The sequence below is a fragment of the Scylla paramamosain genome, chromosome 46 (genome assembly GCF_035594125.1).
Source record: "Scylla paramamosain isolate STU-SP2022 chromosome 46, ASM3559412v1, whole genome shotgun sequence".
Taxonomy (NCBI): domain Eukaryota; kingdom Metazoa; phylum Arthropoda; class Malacostraca; order Decapoda; family Portunidae; genus Scylla; species Scylla paramamosain.
Genome location: NC_087196.1, coordinates 4177668 through 4193260, shown reverse-complemented (window position 1 = coordinate 4193260; position 15593 = coordinate 4177668). Strand labels below are relative to the sequence as shown.

The following is a 15593-nucleotide window of genomic DNA, read 5'->3' as shown; positions in this document are numbered from 1 at the left end:
CTGTCCAAAGTATCGTGCAATATTCTCTGCTATAATCCCAAGTCTTATAGATATAGGAATTAGCGTTCATATAGTGGAAGGTGAATAGGGGGGGAGAGCGTGAGGGGGGATGGCACTGAAGGGAAGGCTCATGTGGATTTTTTCTTTTTTTTCATTTTGACATGGAATCTATGAACGCATTTTTCTTTCTTAATATATACATGACATACGTTTCTTCATATATTTTCTTCCTTTTTTTTTACTTTTTTTTTCATTTCGTTTATTTATTTATTCTTATTTTTTTTTATTTATTATTTATTTATTTATTTATTTATTTTATTTATTTATTCATTTATTTATTTATTTATTTTATTTTATTTATTTTTTTATTTTATTTTTTTTGCGACTTAAAGTAATCGAATGAATTAATGTCTTTTACGTACACAATGTTTCTTTTGCTAGCATACAACCCACGTTTCTTTGTGATTTCCTACTAAAAGCAACAGGAAACACTAACGTTTATATTCAGTTACCACGAATCATTTAATCTAACGCGTATTTTCCTTTTTTTTTTTTTTTTTCTGTCGTAGGGAAAACTCAATTCCTAAAGGCATTTCTATCCAATATACAATGCACGTTTATTTTTTGTTCTATCTTATCATAAGCGACAGGAAGGGAGAAATCTTAAGTTATCTGGTTTTCAATGGTGTTAACAAGAAGTTACAGAGAGAAAAAAAATAACCTGATTAACCCAGTGACGTTAGAAAACAGTCCAACAAGATTTATTAGAAGTTACTGGAGTTTTCAATTGTTTTCATGACTCTACTGATAATTAAATAAGAATTCTATATCATAAATTAAAGAAAACAACCGAGAAAACGGTTAATCATTCTTACGGCCTTTGAAAACAGTCATGCAGGATTTACTAAAAGTTATTAGAATTTTCAAGCGTTTTCATGACTAGTGATAATTAAATAAGAATTCTGCACCATAAATTAAAGAAAATACAAATTAGAACACGGTCAATCATTCTTACGGCCTTTGAAAGCAGTCCAGCAGGTTTTACTAGAATTTACTAGAGTTTTCAAGCGTTTTCTTGATTCTAGTGATAGTTAAACAGACTGTAGGATAAATTACAGAAAACACACTTGAAAACCCAATTAATTGTTCCTATAGCTTTTGAAAATATACGTTTCTTTGTGTTTTATTCTATTCATAGCTCCAGGAAGGAAGTTAAACGAATAAAGAAAGAATAACTATGAAAGATATTACAGACATGAGTTTTCTATGTTTTCTCTAATAAATTAAAACCTACAGACATTTCCTTCAATATATAACTTTATTAACATTGCTTTACCTTATTTCTATCGCCATGAAAGATAAAGGAAGCGAAATAAGAGAGAAAAGTTTTAGTGCGAGATTGAGCTTCCGTGTTTTCTGTAATAATCAAAACCTGTAGACGTTTTCTTTAATATATATAACCTTATTATCATTGCTTTCTTATTTACATTACCAAGAAGGAAAAGGATAGGGCCAATGCGTCCCGAAAATGCGTTAGAGGATATAAGTCATGTTAGGAAGTGCGCTTATAATTCGTGGGATTTCTGAGTCACGTAACGTGCTAGAATGGGCTGATGCAATGATGTATTCCTCCGCGCTCATCCTTATTTAGTCAGCCTCTCTTTATTCTTGAAGCTTCCTTTTGACTAATTTTATGTTGATAATTAATTCAGTTTATTTTTAATTGGTGAATGGTGTGTTTTTTTTGGTATTTAAATGTTTATATAGATTTTTTTGTAACGTTATCATTGACTTGTTTAAAATTTTCAGTTTTTCTTTGGACAATCATGATAATTTTGTCTTTAAATAAAATAAATGTATTCAAATAAAACTTTAAATTCCATGCGTATTGAGTTATAATAAGCATGTCAACACTTTACGCAAATGAATTTAACACAGATTCTAAGACTCAAATATCAAGAAAAACCTCCAAAATTGAACAAAATAATTAAAAAGATGAAATAATAATGCATATTGGATGCAAAATAAATATGAATAAAATAAAAACGTGAGTCGATGGAACTACTTTGTTACGCGCCGCGGTTGTTTACATCATGTCTAGATACAGAAGGTTAAGTACATCACGCCCTACAGTTCATCGCGTAATATTTCATCACACACAGTGCAGAGAAGTCTTACACATGTATAGAGTGAAGGAAATACATGTGCACAGTGATAGAAAGCTCCAGTGAGACTGTGAGAGTGAAGAAAAGCGACAAGTTGAGATAAACGAGGAGCAACATGGAAAATTTTGTGTCTATGTCAGAGAAAGAGAGAATAATGGACGATTTGTTGAATTCTCGCCTGGAAAACGTGGGAATGGACTTGAACGTTGCTGCAGAAACGTATCACCACCTCCTCGTTCATATCTCGCCGTGGCAAGACATTAACTGCGGACATTCTAAGCCATTTTACAGTATTTTCCCAAACTGCTGAGGGAAAAAAAAGTAGAAAAAAAAATAAAGAGCCGAGAAAATGACGAGCTTTTTCTTCAAACAGCGGTCACATCCCAGAATGGAAGGTCACGCCAGGATGGATCACGGGGTCAAGGTCACGCCCCAAGCTACCTTATCTTTTATCCCTGGCCGCCCCCCAGTGCTGGATCCCTGCCCCGCCCCAGCTCCTGCCCCGCCCCAGGCCAAACCCCAGAGCAGGAGAGGCAGCTCGTGGCCAGGTGTGTGTGTGTGTGTGTGTGTGTGTGTGTGTGTGTGTGTGTGTGTGTGTGTGACTGGCTGACTGACAGACTAACAGACGAAGTAAATGATTGACTGATTGACAATGAAAGAGAGAGAGAGAGAGAGAGAGAGAGATAACTACAATGAGAATACTTATGATTATATAACAATCTAATATTAACAATATTTATTATTATGCAAAACACAACTGTATTGTTATTACTGTAACCTAACTTAACCAGTGCTATGAACACCCAACCTCACCTCAACCTAACCTCACCTGACCTCTCACTAAGACACATACCACTACAGGTCAGATGTGGAACCACCTGACCAGCATGTTCACCTCCCAGTCACCTGTGTATTGGGTAAACCAGCACGTACTACAGGACTACCCACCACACCACCACCACCACCACCACCACCACCAGCTACCACCACCACCACAGTACTCAGTCATGCCCTGCTCTGTGGTGGACTCAGGCTGCGGTCTGTGGCATGCTGTACCGCCTGGCACCACACAGCAGCAGTTGATGATGGAGCCACAAGAGATGCTACAGGCTTATCCACCTGTTTTTCCCGCAGTGAAGGAAACGTCTCTCTATGTCTCCAGCTGTCCTCCCCCCTACCAGCTCTCCAAGACATCCCTGAACCCCAATGCACAGGAGTGGGTCCCTAAGGAGTACAGGACGCCATGCAACAACACTGCCACACTTAAACAGGCCCCCATTCCAGCCCCAAAAGTCAGTGGGTACCAGCCCTTCTGTGAGATCACTGAGAAGGAGCTACGCGACAGTCAAACTTTTGCACCGCCCTCTGACACTCATGCCGTCAACCAGTGTCAAGTTGCAGTGCCACCGTGCCTGCCGAGAGGAGCCGAGAGGAGAGGCGACGAAGAAAAGGGCGTTGACACAAGTCCGCAGCATCTGGAGTCAAGTGTCGCTGTGGTGAGTCAGTCTTTGAGTCCACCTGAGGCAAATGAGGCTTATTCACCTGCAACGTCTGAGTTAAAGAGTCCAAGCTCAAGTCCAGCTGTAACGCGTGAAAGTGAGATTACGAGTCCTGTTGTGTCTTCCAGCAGTGAGTCGGTGAGTACGAGGCCCGAGCAGGTGAGCGAGTCCATCGAGTCACCGCAGGATGGGAGGTTGAGTCCAGCGCCAGTGTGTGTGGATGCCAGTGCCAGCAGGAGTCCATGTCTATCTAGTCCAGAGTCTTCAGTGAGCAGTGTAGAGACAAACCAAGTCCAGGAGAGTGTGGGAAGACCCCATGCAGACTCTCTCACTGAAGGCCTCACCAACCAAAGCTGTACAACACCAGACAAGACCTCTACCAGTACCTCACAAGCTTCTACATTAAGTCAAGACTCTCCACACACAATTCCTCAGAAGATTCAAGACTGTGTGTGTGTCGAGGTGCCCCAGGGGAGAGCCACAGGGGACGGCGCCTCTCTCAGCTATGCAGGGGTGGTTGGTCGTGTGTCCCCTTCCCCTCCTCCCCCTGTTGATACTGCAAAGTTAAAATACAAGGGCATAGAACAGCCTATACCAAAAATATTCCAGGGTGATGGGTCTCCCTCTAGACAGGGAGATGGTCCCAGGGTGCCAAGTGACAGTAGGATGCCAGAACTGTTCAAACGCCCCAGCAAATCCCAAAGGACGCGGTCAAGAAGGTTCCTGCAGGAGTTGAAGGAATTGAGTCAAAACCATGACATCTGTGGGTCGCCGTCGTCAGTCTCCGATGCCTCTGTGACCTCAGATGACCTCTCTACACCTCCCATGTCACCCCAGAAGTCATTCACCCTCGCCTCATCACCCCAGTCTCACATGCCTCCCCTGGCCTTGTCACCCCAATCAGGTAGCCACGTCCTGTCTTCATCACCCCAGCCAGGCACCCCAACTATGTCCTCACCCCTGACAATACCAGTACCCATCCCAGCCCCCAGCACCGGCAGTCCAGGCAGCCGCACCAGAACATCTAGTGAATCCAGCGTTGCAAGTCTGGACATTGAGTTTGTGGAGCAGGATGAAGTGGACCATGCCATTCCAGACCGGGCCGCATTGACCAAGCGCAGCCCGGGTGCTGGCGGCCGCAATGGGTTCCTGGCTTGCATCTTGGGTTCAGGGGAGTCAGATTCAGAAACAGATGAGGACTCAGACTGGGATGAGTGTGAGGTGGACTCTGCGCCGACTCTCGATGACTCCTGGGAGACATTTGGGTTTGGTCTCGTGGTAGTGGAGTGTCGCATGGCACCCTTGGAGAGCCAGGCACAGTGCCAGAAGCCTCAAGTGCCCCAGGAGAGCCAGGAGGTGCCAGAAACACACACAGAGGAACACAGCAGTGACCCTGTATTGTGTGAGATCAACAGGAAGTGGGAGGAGGAAGTGCAGAAAGATGTACAAGGAAAGACAGACCAGCGTGTGACGTTTGGCAAAGAGACAGTTCACCCCATGGTTGTGTGGGGCCATGCATACCGCCAGGCGCGCAGGGGGCCATGGGAGCAGCAGGCGAGGGACCGGGCCAGGTTTGCACAGCGCGTGGCCAGCCTGGAGGCCGAGTTGTCCCTGGTTCTGGACCCCGGACACCGGAGACGAGTCTATCGCCGGCTGTATTCCCCACCCTCACGTTGCTTCCTATAACCTTGAACTTGTTAGGCTTCCCTCTGACGTGTATGGGAGAGTGTCCATTTGTAGTGTCTTAAGCCTCTTCCTTCTCCCTCTTGTATGCTGGCTGGAGTATGTGTCATTGATACAGGCAGGCTAAGGTTTAGGAGTGGTTATTTATGTTGAGAAGGATATTAATGCAAGTTTTGTGTGTTTATCTGTTCGTGGACTCTGTAAGCTTCTACTGCCTTTATCTAAAGTATGGATAGGCCAGGTAAGCCACAGATATGGATAAAACAGGGTAGCAGAACTGTCAGCCAAAAAAGAGTATGGATAAGCCAGATTAGGATAGAGATTGGATATGGTAGCAAGACCATCAAGCTAACAAGAGTATGGATAGAACAAGAAGCAAAACCATTGGATAGAGACTGGTATAGATAAACATGGAAGCAAAACTGGATAAAGATTAGAAAGGGTAGCAAAACTCAGCCAAACAAGAGGGTGTGGATAGGAGGGGAAGCCAGGCAGACAGATGGGGTGTGGATGGGTAGGTGGACAGTCGGCCTGGATTAAACATAGGCACACTAGTCAGTCGTGGATGAGATTTACTTTTGTACATGAAATTCCATGTTGTTTATTTTCCACGGTGGATGTTTTTATTGTAAAGACGCCTTGTTACCCAAACTTATTATTATAGCTGTTTATCTGTGGAACATATTTTGCATTGTATAATATTCATGTATCAAGTTATACAAGGTTATATATCCCTATTAATATATTCATAAATACATTAAGAGCATGGCCTGCTTTATTAAGTGTCGTATTAGTAATTACAAAGCAGCAAACCCCACAATCGCATTCGTAGACAGTGAATGCAAGCTCCAGTGTTGGGTTAGTAAATACTAGGTTTTCCGCATAGGTTGGCAGCTCTTTCCCTCAGTGACAAGGAAAAGTTGCCAAATTTTATGTTATTTCTCATTTATTAGATTGACTTGCATTTTCCTTCAGCCTCTTTCTCATCGCCGCAGTATTGCATCTCATGCTGTCTTCTACCACTATTTTCATCCTAGCTGCTTGTCTCCCTTCCTCCTGCAGCCTTGCTGCACAAGACTTTCTTCTTTCTCTCGCCCCTATTCTGTCCACCTCTCTAATGCATGAGTTTACCAGTATTCTCAGTCATTCATCCCTTTCTCTGGTAAACTTTGCAACTCTCTGCCTGCTTCTGTATTTCCACCTTCCTGTGACTTGAACTCCTTCGGGTTTGGTCGACCTAACCCAAAGCGCAGGGCTGGAAAAATGTTTAAAATTGAAAACAGCTACATTGGCATTAGTAAATACTAGTACCACATTAAAAAAAAGCAGGCCTGTATATTCTTAAGCTGAGTACCAACTCAATTAGTTTCTCCATCAGTAATTCAGTAATACAAGATACATTGATATATTTCTTGTTTATCTTTATTGATCTATTATTATTTCAGAAGAAGTGGTAACGCTGTTTATGTTCTGTCAGTGCAACACAAGGCTAGTGAAGTAATGCTGGCTTGAGCTTAACTCCATGGCTGCTACAAGACTCATAAGCTTAATGTGGTTGAGGCTGAGTGAAACCTTGTAAGATTTGAAGTTTGGTTAAGGTAAATGTTGATGATCAGAAGTTTAAATGAGTAGGTGGTTTAAATCTTGTGTTTTGTTGTTCCTTATGTTAAAATGAAAGGGAAAGGTATTTTTTTACTGTTATTGAAAGAGATGATGAAAAAGATTGATAGGCTGTTGTAAACTTTCCTTGTCTCTCTTTGTCTGTCTCTAAGTGGAAATTGATGCAAGTTTATTGATATTGAATATTGGGTTATCTAAATATATATGTGATGGAGTGTCTTGTCTGCTGTGAGTTTTGTGTGTGATTTCAAAAGGACATCACTGAGGAAGAATATTATTGAAGTTTTTATTTTTTTATTTATTTTTATTTTTTTTTTATTTTTATTTATTATTATTATTATTATTTATTTTATTTTTATTTTTTTTATTTATTTTTTTTTTTTTTTTCATGATATAAATTCATGTTATAGTTTGTTGCAAGTTGAAAATTACTGAAAAAAAAAAAAATTGTTGCCAAATCTCTTTATTATCAAGAGCAGTCATGGAGTGTAGTTATTTTTTACACTTGTTTTATATTCATTTTCTCTCTGTGGGGAGTTGCTTCATAAAGTGTGTACATATGATATGTATAGTTAGGTAATGAGGCCAAGATAAAACGGAGATAAGATATAAAGTTTTGTACACCTTTTTGGTAAGAACTGATGTAAATTATTATTATTTTTTTTTTTTTTTTTTTTTTTTTTTTTTTTTTTTTTTAAGGTGATATTCTAAAACACTACTTTTTCACCATAACAATTTTCAAAGGCCACAGAGATGAGTACCCACATTCCCAAGACTGTTTCTCCTCTTAATAATACAGCAATCTTGTCAGTCTATCACCAGAACCATAACAATTTCCTTAAAAATTCATTTAGCTTCAACTAGAGGCTTTTGAAAATAGTGGAGGTGAAGCCAGGGGTGTTTCAGAATGTGGCCCAAAACATACTGATGGGGAAAAGAGATACTGTGATAAAAGAGGTGATAAATAAGAAATAATTCAAATCAGAACTTAAAATATCCATACCTTTTCAAATACAACTCAGGAACTATTACTACATTAGACCAGTTACCTATCACCTATTGTCATACAGAGAACACTACAATTGGTTACTGGCAGAAAATAAATAAAATTGACACACTACATATTTTTTCTCTCCTTTGTATGTGTGTGTGTGTGTGTGTGTGAGACAGTAAGGGACAAGACTTAACTAGGAATCTATAAAGAGAGAGAGGGGGAGACAGATAAAGACAGGATAAAGGAGACAATAGACTAGCAAGGAGTGTTTAGATAAGGAACAGACTGTGAGACAAACAATCTAAAAGTACATGAATAAAGATAAAGGGAGTGGATAGGGAAAGGGGGAGACTGATAAAAAGACAGGATAAAGGAGACAATAGACTAGCAAGGAGTGTTTAGATAAGGAATAAAGACTGGGAGAAAGAATTTAAAAGTACATGAATAAAGATAAAGACAGGAGTAAGAAGGGAGTGGATAGGGAAAGGGGGAGACTGATAAAAAGACAGGATAAAGGAGATAAACTAGCAAGGAGTGTTTAGATAAGGAATAGAGACTGGGAGACAAAGAATTTACATGAATAAAGATGAGAGAAGAAGGGAGAGGGGGGGGAAGTGAAAGAAAGAACCTCTCCTGCTTATGAATTGAAAGAAAGATGGAGATAGAAAACCAACTATGAGTGTACTAATAAGGATGAACTGTACTGTGAGATTAGAAAAACACTCACCAGGAAGGAAATAACTTGAAATCTGGACCATGAAAACTTAATTTGAACTTTGAGTTGATACAATGTGTGGTGTAAGATAGTGCTAGATTAATACCACCACCACCACACTACTACTACTACTACTACTACTAGCACAATCTTCCTTCTCTTAAACCTACTATTACTATTTCTGCTGCCATTATAAAATCATGTACCCCACCATCACCATCCTTATCACCACCACCACCACCACCACCGTCATGATGAGTTGGCAGATCTGTAGGCAAGTGTATAGTCATCAATTTTATCGAGTGTGTGTCGTTGCATCACCATTACGTGTGTGTGTGTGTTGTCATCCTCACCAATACTGCCAGCTGGTCATCACTATACTCAAATACTGAATAAATATAAGATAGAATATATAGATAGATGAATAGATAGAAGAGGTGTTGTGAGGAGGAGGAGGAGGAGGGGAGGATGAGAAAACAAGAGATGAGAATGAAGAAAGGAAGGAAAAGGATGAAAAATATGAAGAAAAGAAGAGAGGAGAGGAGGAGGAGAACAGAATAACAAAACAAAAGGAAGAGAAGGAAGACATACAGGAAAAGGAATGAAAAAGAGAAAATGAAGAAAAAACAAGGAGGAAGATGAGAGGAGGAAAAGGAGGAGGAGGAGGAGAGGAAGATAAGACAAGAGTGTTATCAAGTTTCACCTTTTTATAAACGGTTTCACCTCTCTAACACACAATACAAGCTGAAACTGCCCAACTTTACACAATACAAGGAAGGAAGATTGACAGGAAAAGAAAAAAATAGGTTAATGGTAAAAATTGTATATATATGACCAAAAAAATATACATTATCTGGTTTTGCTTATATGAATACAGAAGTAAATACAGCACATTTTGGCACTAAAGTTAATTGCACTGATAATGTGGATGGCTCGGTGTGTGTGGATGATAAGACATAAGACTTAACCCTCTGATAAAGAGATAAAAGTTGGAGTTTGGAAGATTTAAGTAATAGTGAATTTGTTTTATATAACTTTATCTGAATTACAAACTGTCAGTAAACTAAACCAAGCAATAAGGAGTGAGTGTCATAGAAAAATGTTATAAATCTGAATGGTTTGGAAGACTAAGGTAACAGAATAGATAAATTTAACATAAGTTAACCCAAATGTTAGTAAAGCAATCTAAACAATAAGGAATGATAACAGAAACATATTACCACAAAAACATTATATATTTGAATGTTTTAGAGAATACTTAAGTCTTATACAAAGTTATACAGCTCTCTTAGCCAACAAATCTAAACATACATCTACCATACACTAATATATACCCTATCTACATGTGTGTTAGCTGTCAGACTATACCCAACAATACAGCACACCTTTTGTTCACCATTCACCACTTCTCCACCTCAGTAAACCTTCATGGAGTGTTCAAAAAGGCCAGCCAGGTCCTCCTCACTCTGTTCCCTCGGTGCAAGCTTGGTCACGCGATGCTGCAGTAAGATGAGGTCACAGTTACAAAAAAAAATCACAGGTAATATTCATACAGTATTATAAAAGAAAATATGCCAAGTAATAGTAAATTCGCTTAAAGAAATGGTAGACTTGTAATGGTGGGAACTGAATGCTGGGAATGACTGGGAAAAGGGCAGGAAGAAGATTATTTGATGCTATCAAATATTAACTGATTAACAAACTCTGACAAAGACACACAGACAGAAGAAGAGGTTTTTAGTGTGGAAGGAAGCAAGTATGGTGAGTATGAGGAACAATACTTGACCCTAAAATAAAAAAGCATCAATTTATAAACAAACATTGACACATTTAGACAGAAGAAGAGGTTTAATTTAGTTTAGTATGGAAGGAGAATTTAATGAAAGCACCACCACCACCACCACCACCACTACTACTACTACTACCAAGACTCTCAAACTCTCAAAGGCTTTACCTGTGGCAGCGTACCCTTCACCAGAGCAGGAATATCGTCTGTGGTAAAGCCAAGAGCCTCTAGTCCATCATCTATCTTCATATCCGACATGTACTTGCGCAAAACGTCAGCCAGCACCAGTCCTGAGAGAGAGAGAGACGAGGTGAGATTGAGAAGTAGTTTTTTTTTGGGGGGGGAGGCAGGAAAGGTGAGGGAGACACAACAAAGGAAGAGAAATAGGAATTAAATGCTTGGGAAGGTAGAAGAAGGTGTTTGGGGAGATATAAGTGTTTGGTGGTATAAAAGAAATGTCTGGGCAGGTATTGAAATGTTTGGGAGAAGCGGGAGGGTGAGGGAGAAACAAAAAAAAAAAAGGAAGAGGTGTTTGAGGGGATCACTAACCGGCATCCTCCTTCCTGACATTTGTGGTGTCGTGTCCCAGCAGTGTCGCGGCCTCCAGGTGTCTCTCGGGGCAGAAGGGAGCCGTGAAGGTGAAGACAGCTGGGGCAGTCATCACCACAGACAGGCCGTGTGGGATCAGCGAGTGGTTGCACCTGGAATTGTTTTTATTAGTGGGTTAGTAACAGAATGAAAAAATATACAAACCAATAACACAACAAAGGGCAACACAGCCTAATAATAGAATAAATAAATGAATGAATAGCATAACAAAGCACCTACTTATATTCCTTTGCCCTGTAGTCCTTCACACCGCCAGCAATGGGATAAGACAGGCCGTGACACAGGTGCACCCCAGCGTTGCCAAACCCAACACCAGCAAAGGTACTGGCTAGGTGCATCTGTGACCTGGCCTCCACGTCATCCTGGTTGTACACTGACCTGCAGATGAGAAGCTGTGCGAGTGTCTGTGTGCATGTGTGATTGTGTTACATGAGCCTTAATAATCTGGCGTGTTCATTATGGTTATTTTTAAAAGGTTCTTAAAACAGTTTTCTGTTTTTGCTTTTGAATACAATCTTAATGGAAGGAATGAAAGGAAATGATCTTTGAAAATAACATTAATGGCAGAATGAAAGGCTTAATAACAAGTATTTAACCTCATCTCTGAAAACAACTTAATGGGAAGAACAAACAGTTGAATAACAACATTTATACAAAAACAAGGCTTTAGAAGAAATATCTGAACCTCACCTCTTGAAGTAATCCCTAATGATACCCAATGCATGTCTGGCCCACACATCTGAGATAGGATTGGAGCCCTGGTAAGCCGGCCGCAGGAGTGGGTGCTCGGGCCGAGGGGACCGCTGCTGGTAGGGAATAGCAGTGAAAGACTCGAGGGCATGGCAAAGAACATCAAAGCCACTGTATGCTGTCACTCTCTCAGGCATCAGAAGTGTGTGCAGGGGGTCGATAATGCCCAGCGTTGGCCTCAGTGCCCTGTTAGCTATCCCAGTCTTGGCTTTCAGAGGTTCATAGTCAAAGATTGCTACTCCTGTTGTCTCGCTGCCTGTCCCGGCTGTTGTGGGCACTGTGAGGTAAGAAGGTGTTGTACAGTTGTAGTTGCTGTAGTAGAAGTAGGGAGAGGTTATAGGTGTGGTGGTAGCAATCAAGAAGCAGTTTTTGTAGCAGTATTCAAGCAGGGTAAGGTTGTGGTAGAAGTTAAGATTTTCAAGGGTGCTTTTGTGATTCCAGTGATCATTTAACAGGCTGTAGTGGAAGTTAAGATTTTCAAGTGCTTTCATGATTCCAGTGATAGTTTAACAGGCTGTAGTGGAAATTGATCACTTTTCAATGTATGCAAGTGTACATATAGCTAAGAAAACCAACATATCCTTTCAGAAACAGTACAAAACACCCTAATAAACACAAACTAACCAGCAATCAGGGGCGCCAACTTGACTGTAACAGGCTTTCCCTTCCCAATGGGGGGATTCACATAGTCCAGGAAGTCTGCCTCTGGATCTGACGCATACAGGTTGGCAGCCTTGCAAGTGTCAATGACTGAGCCGCCTCCAACCGCGATGTAGGCGTCAAAACCTCCTGCCTTGGCAAAGTTTGCTGCGTCCTTGAAACTGTGGTTGTGTTTTAGGTTAGTGAATGAAGTTATGGAAAATTTAATCATGTTTTTCTTCTAAGCATATGCAAGAGAGAGTGAGAGAGAGAGGGAGGTGATTAAGAGTACTAGAGAGAGTGAGAAAATGAAAATTTGATGTGTCCTTGAAATTGTGGTGACATATGAGGTAAGGAGAGAGAGAGAGAGAGAGAGAGAGAGAGAGAGAGAGAGAGAGAGAGAGAGAGAGAGAGAGAGAGAGAGAGAGAGAGAGAGAGAGAGAGAGAGAGAGAGAGAGAGAGAGAGAATAAGTTTACTAATTCATCCCTATCACTGGTAAACCCCTTCACTCCTTGCCTGCTTCAGTATTTCCTCCCTACCTGACTCAAACTCTTTCAGAATTCGAAGACATATATGGAAAAAAAAAAAAAAAATCAACAAATCCACAACCTCACCTGGAACTAGCTGGCTGGAATGAGAAACAAATAATTATCATCATTTTCATAATTTTTTTCTATGCTGTCAAAACGGTTCTTCAGTTTTTAGTTATTTCTCATGCATTTCTTAGTGTTTTTCTAAAGGTATATTTAACATTTTTGGTTTTCAATGTAATCAAGCTGTTTCTTCTTACTTCTCTTCCTTTTTACTTTTTACTTAATTTATCCCTTTCTTCCTCTTTTTCTTCCTCCTCCTCTCTTCCTTCCACCCTTCCTTTTTCTTCCTTCTCTCCTAACATGACTTGACACCCACTCTTTCCCCTTCCACATCCCCTTTCCTCCTCCTTCTCCTTCTCCTCTTCCACTAGGCTTACCTAGAATCCGTCGGCTCCACACGCACAGAGTCGTACACCGAAAACTCCACTTTGTGTTGTGTGAGGGACTCCAGCACAGCCGCCACTGGTCTCATTGTGGCGAGTGTTGCATCTGTCATGACCAGCACCTTCTTGGCCCCCAGCACCCCAACGTCCTGGCCAATCTCCTGTGTCACCCGGGGCCCATAGCGGACTGTCGAGCACGCCATCTGTGGGAGCGGTGTTAAGTGAAAGGTGTGTCTGTGTTGGGGTGTTTTGAAGGGTGTTTTTTGGGTATATATAATGGTGTATATGTAAGTGGTTTTCAAGGGTGTTTTAATAATTCCAGCGATAGTTTAGCAGGCTTAAATGGGGGTTATTAAGGTTTTCAATACTCTTAAGGGTTCTGTTAAAGTTATAAGCTTTTTTATAATTCTTTAACAAAATTTTACCAATAAAGAGATGACATAATGAAAAACTGACCTAATTACAAGGTGACCCAATTAAGACATGACCTAGTGTGACCTAGCGTGACCTGACATGACCTCGAATGCGTAGTCTGTGGTCTTGGCAGCCTTGGTGGAGTGGGGTGTCCATCCTGCTGAGTGGGCTGGGCACTGGCACCTGGGGGAGAGGGAGGAATGAGCAAGTGGTGGTGGTGGTGGTGGTGGTGGTGGTGGTGGTGGTGGTGATGGTGATGATGATGATGATGATGATGATGATGAGGAGGAGGAGGAGGAGGAGGAGGAGGAGGAGGAGGAGGAGGAGGAAGAATACAAAAGGAATACAAAGGAAGACAAACAGCAACAGACCCTGAGGTCCTTACTAGGCTGTTTGGTGAGACTGTTTACTAACTACCAGTGACAGAGACAGGACAGCAAAGCAGAAGGCTCCTCCCCACCCACCCCTCCCTCCAGCCGAGGCTGGCAGGAAAAAGGTGAAACCATGTGATACTGAAAAACCACTTGGAATTTTAGTAGAGAGTAAAAAGGAAATATATATAATCAACGTGTGACTACTTGTGTTTGTGGGGGAAGGTGTTAAAGCTTGGTAAATGTAATGTTGTGTGTGCTTTGTGTACGTGGATGTGTGTGTTGAATGGGTGGTGCGGCAGCCTTGCCTGGCGCTTTCTAGGGAGGCAGCAGTCAATCAGGCCCCAGCTCCGTTCAATCCACTGAGACAGCACACTTCCCCTGTAGGGACGCCGTACGCTGGTTTCCCCTTGCAACATTTATCCCTGGTGCTTTAGTTCCCGATGGTGATCAATACTTGACAAGGCCCTCTCCAAACACAGCCCGTCACAGGTCGAGAGTAGTAGTGGTGACCGTTAGCTCTGGGCACTCTGTGCGTGTAGGCAGTGTTGTGTGGTGTGTGTGTAGACACACTGTGGAGTCAGAGGTGGCGCGGCAGCCTTGCCTGGCACTTTCAAGAAAGGCAGCAGTCAATCAGGCCCTAGCTCCGTACAACCACTGTACAAGTGCACTTCCCTTCACAGGACGCCGCGCACTGTATAGTTACCCCCTGCAGCGGTGACTCCTGGTACCTTAAATCCCGATGATGGTCACCAACTGTCAGGGCTCTTGACTATCCACAGCCCTTCACTGATCGAGACCAAAAGTAGTGACCGTTCACTCCGAGCTGTGTCATGTATGGAGGGTGAGAGTACTTAAGCTAACGGGTAATTTTGAGCACGATCAGAGGGCCAGGAGATCACAAAAAGCGCGAGTTATTATAACGTCAAAACAACCACAACAACAACAATTATAACAAAATCAAAACACTGGAGCAGAATCAGACATGTTGCCCACGCAATGTCCAGCTGGCAAGGCAAGGCCAGGAAAAAAAAGATTAAATAATGATTACATAACCATGCCATGCCATGCCACAGACCATGTGTTACCAAGTTCACTGTGGTTAACATTTATATAACTTGAAACTTCACTACACGTTCTCACAAATACATGAACTTAGCGAAATATACAAGTTTAGAGAGATATTTCAATAAGGAAGGTTATTGTAGAAAGTGTCATAGCTTAATTTTAGCTTACGTAGCCGATGAAATGGACTTCAAAAGGTGGAAGGCTCGGGAGCGTGCAGCAGACATGTTACCTATGTGAGGAGACTTTTGTCACTGATCAGATTATCAGCCGTTCGTCCTGACCTCCTCTCTGTAATTGCTGTTT

General features: G+C 41.5%; 2 protein-coding genes across 3 annotated transcripts; one reads left to right on the top strand and one right to left on the bottom strand.

Annotated features, from left to right (window-relative positions):
- The first annotated feature begins 2079 nt into the window (after window positions 1-2079).
- On the top strand, window positions 2080-8087 carry LOC135094613 (mucin-2-like). Its single transcript, XM_063994857.1, has 2 exons — window positions 2080-2713; window positions 3027-8087. Exons 1-2 carry the CDS (start codon window positions 2515-2517, stop codon window positions 5348-5350), a joined length of 2523 nt encoding a protein of 840 aa, XP_063850927.1. The 5' UTR covers window positions 2080-2514; the 3' UTR covers window positions 5351-8087.
- A 1396-nt stretch (window positions 8088-9483) lies between these two features.
- Window positions 9484-15593, bottom strand: LOC135094615 (hydroxyacid-oxoacid transhydrogenase, mitochondrial-like). 2 transcript variants are annotated; one of them, XM_063994862.1, is made up of 9 exons: window positions 15459-15593; window positions 13956-14034; window positions 13432-13640; window positions 12446-12642; window positions 11762-12098; window positions 11291-11449; window positions 11012-11163; window positions 10631-10752; window positions 9484-10175 (listed from the first exon to the last, which is right to left on the bottom strand). In XM_063994862.1, the coding sequence occupies exons 1-9, from the start codon at window positions 15512-15514 to the stop codon at window positions 10092-10094; spliced, it is 1395 nt and encodes a 464-aa protein (XP_063850932.1). In that variant the 5' UTR covers window positions 15515-15593; the 3' UTR covers window positions 9484-10091. The 2 variants fall into 2 exon arrangements, with proteins under 2 accessions (XP_063850932.1, XP_063850933.1); XM_063994863.1 differs by lacking the exon at window positions 15459-15593 and having other exon boundaries at window positions 13894-14024.

Coding starts and splice junctions, on each gene's coding strand:
- LOC135094615 (XM_063994862.1), bottom strand. CDS start 15,514: ATGTCTGCTGCACGCTCCCGAGCCTTCCACCTTTTGAAGTCCATTTCA. Junction 11,450..11,761: donor ATTAGGGATTACTTCAAGAG/GTGAGGTTCAGA, acceptor TCTCATCTGCAG/GTCAGTGTACAACCAGGATG. Junction 11,164..11,290: donor TACAGGGCAAAGGAATATAA/GTAGGTGCTTTG, acceptor AAACAATTCCAG/GTGCAACCACTCGCTGATCC.
- LOC135094613 (XM_063994857.1), top strand. CDS start 2,515: ATGACGAGCTTTTTCTTCAAACAGCGGTCACATCCCAGAATGGAAGGT. Junction 2,714..3,026: donor GAGAGGCAGCTCGTGGCCAG/GTGTGTGTGTGT, acceptor ATACCACTACAG/GTCAGATGTGGAACCACCTG.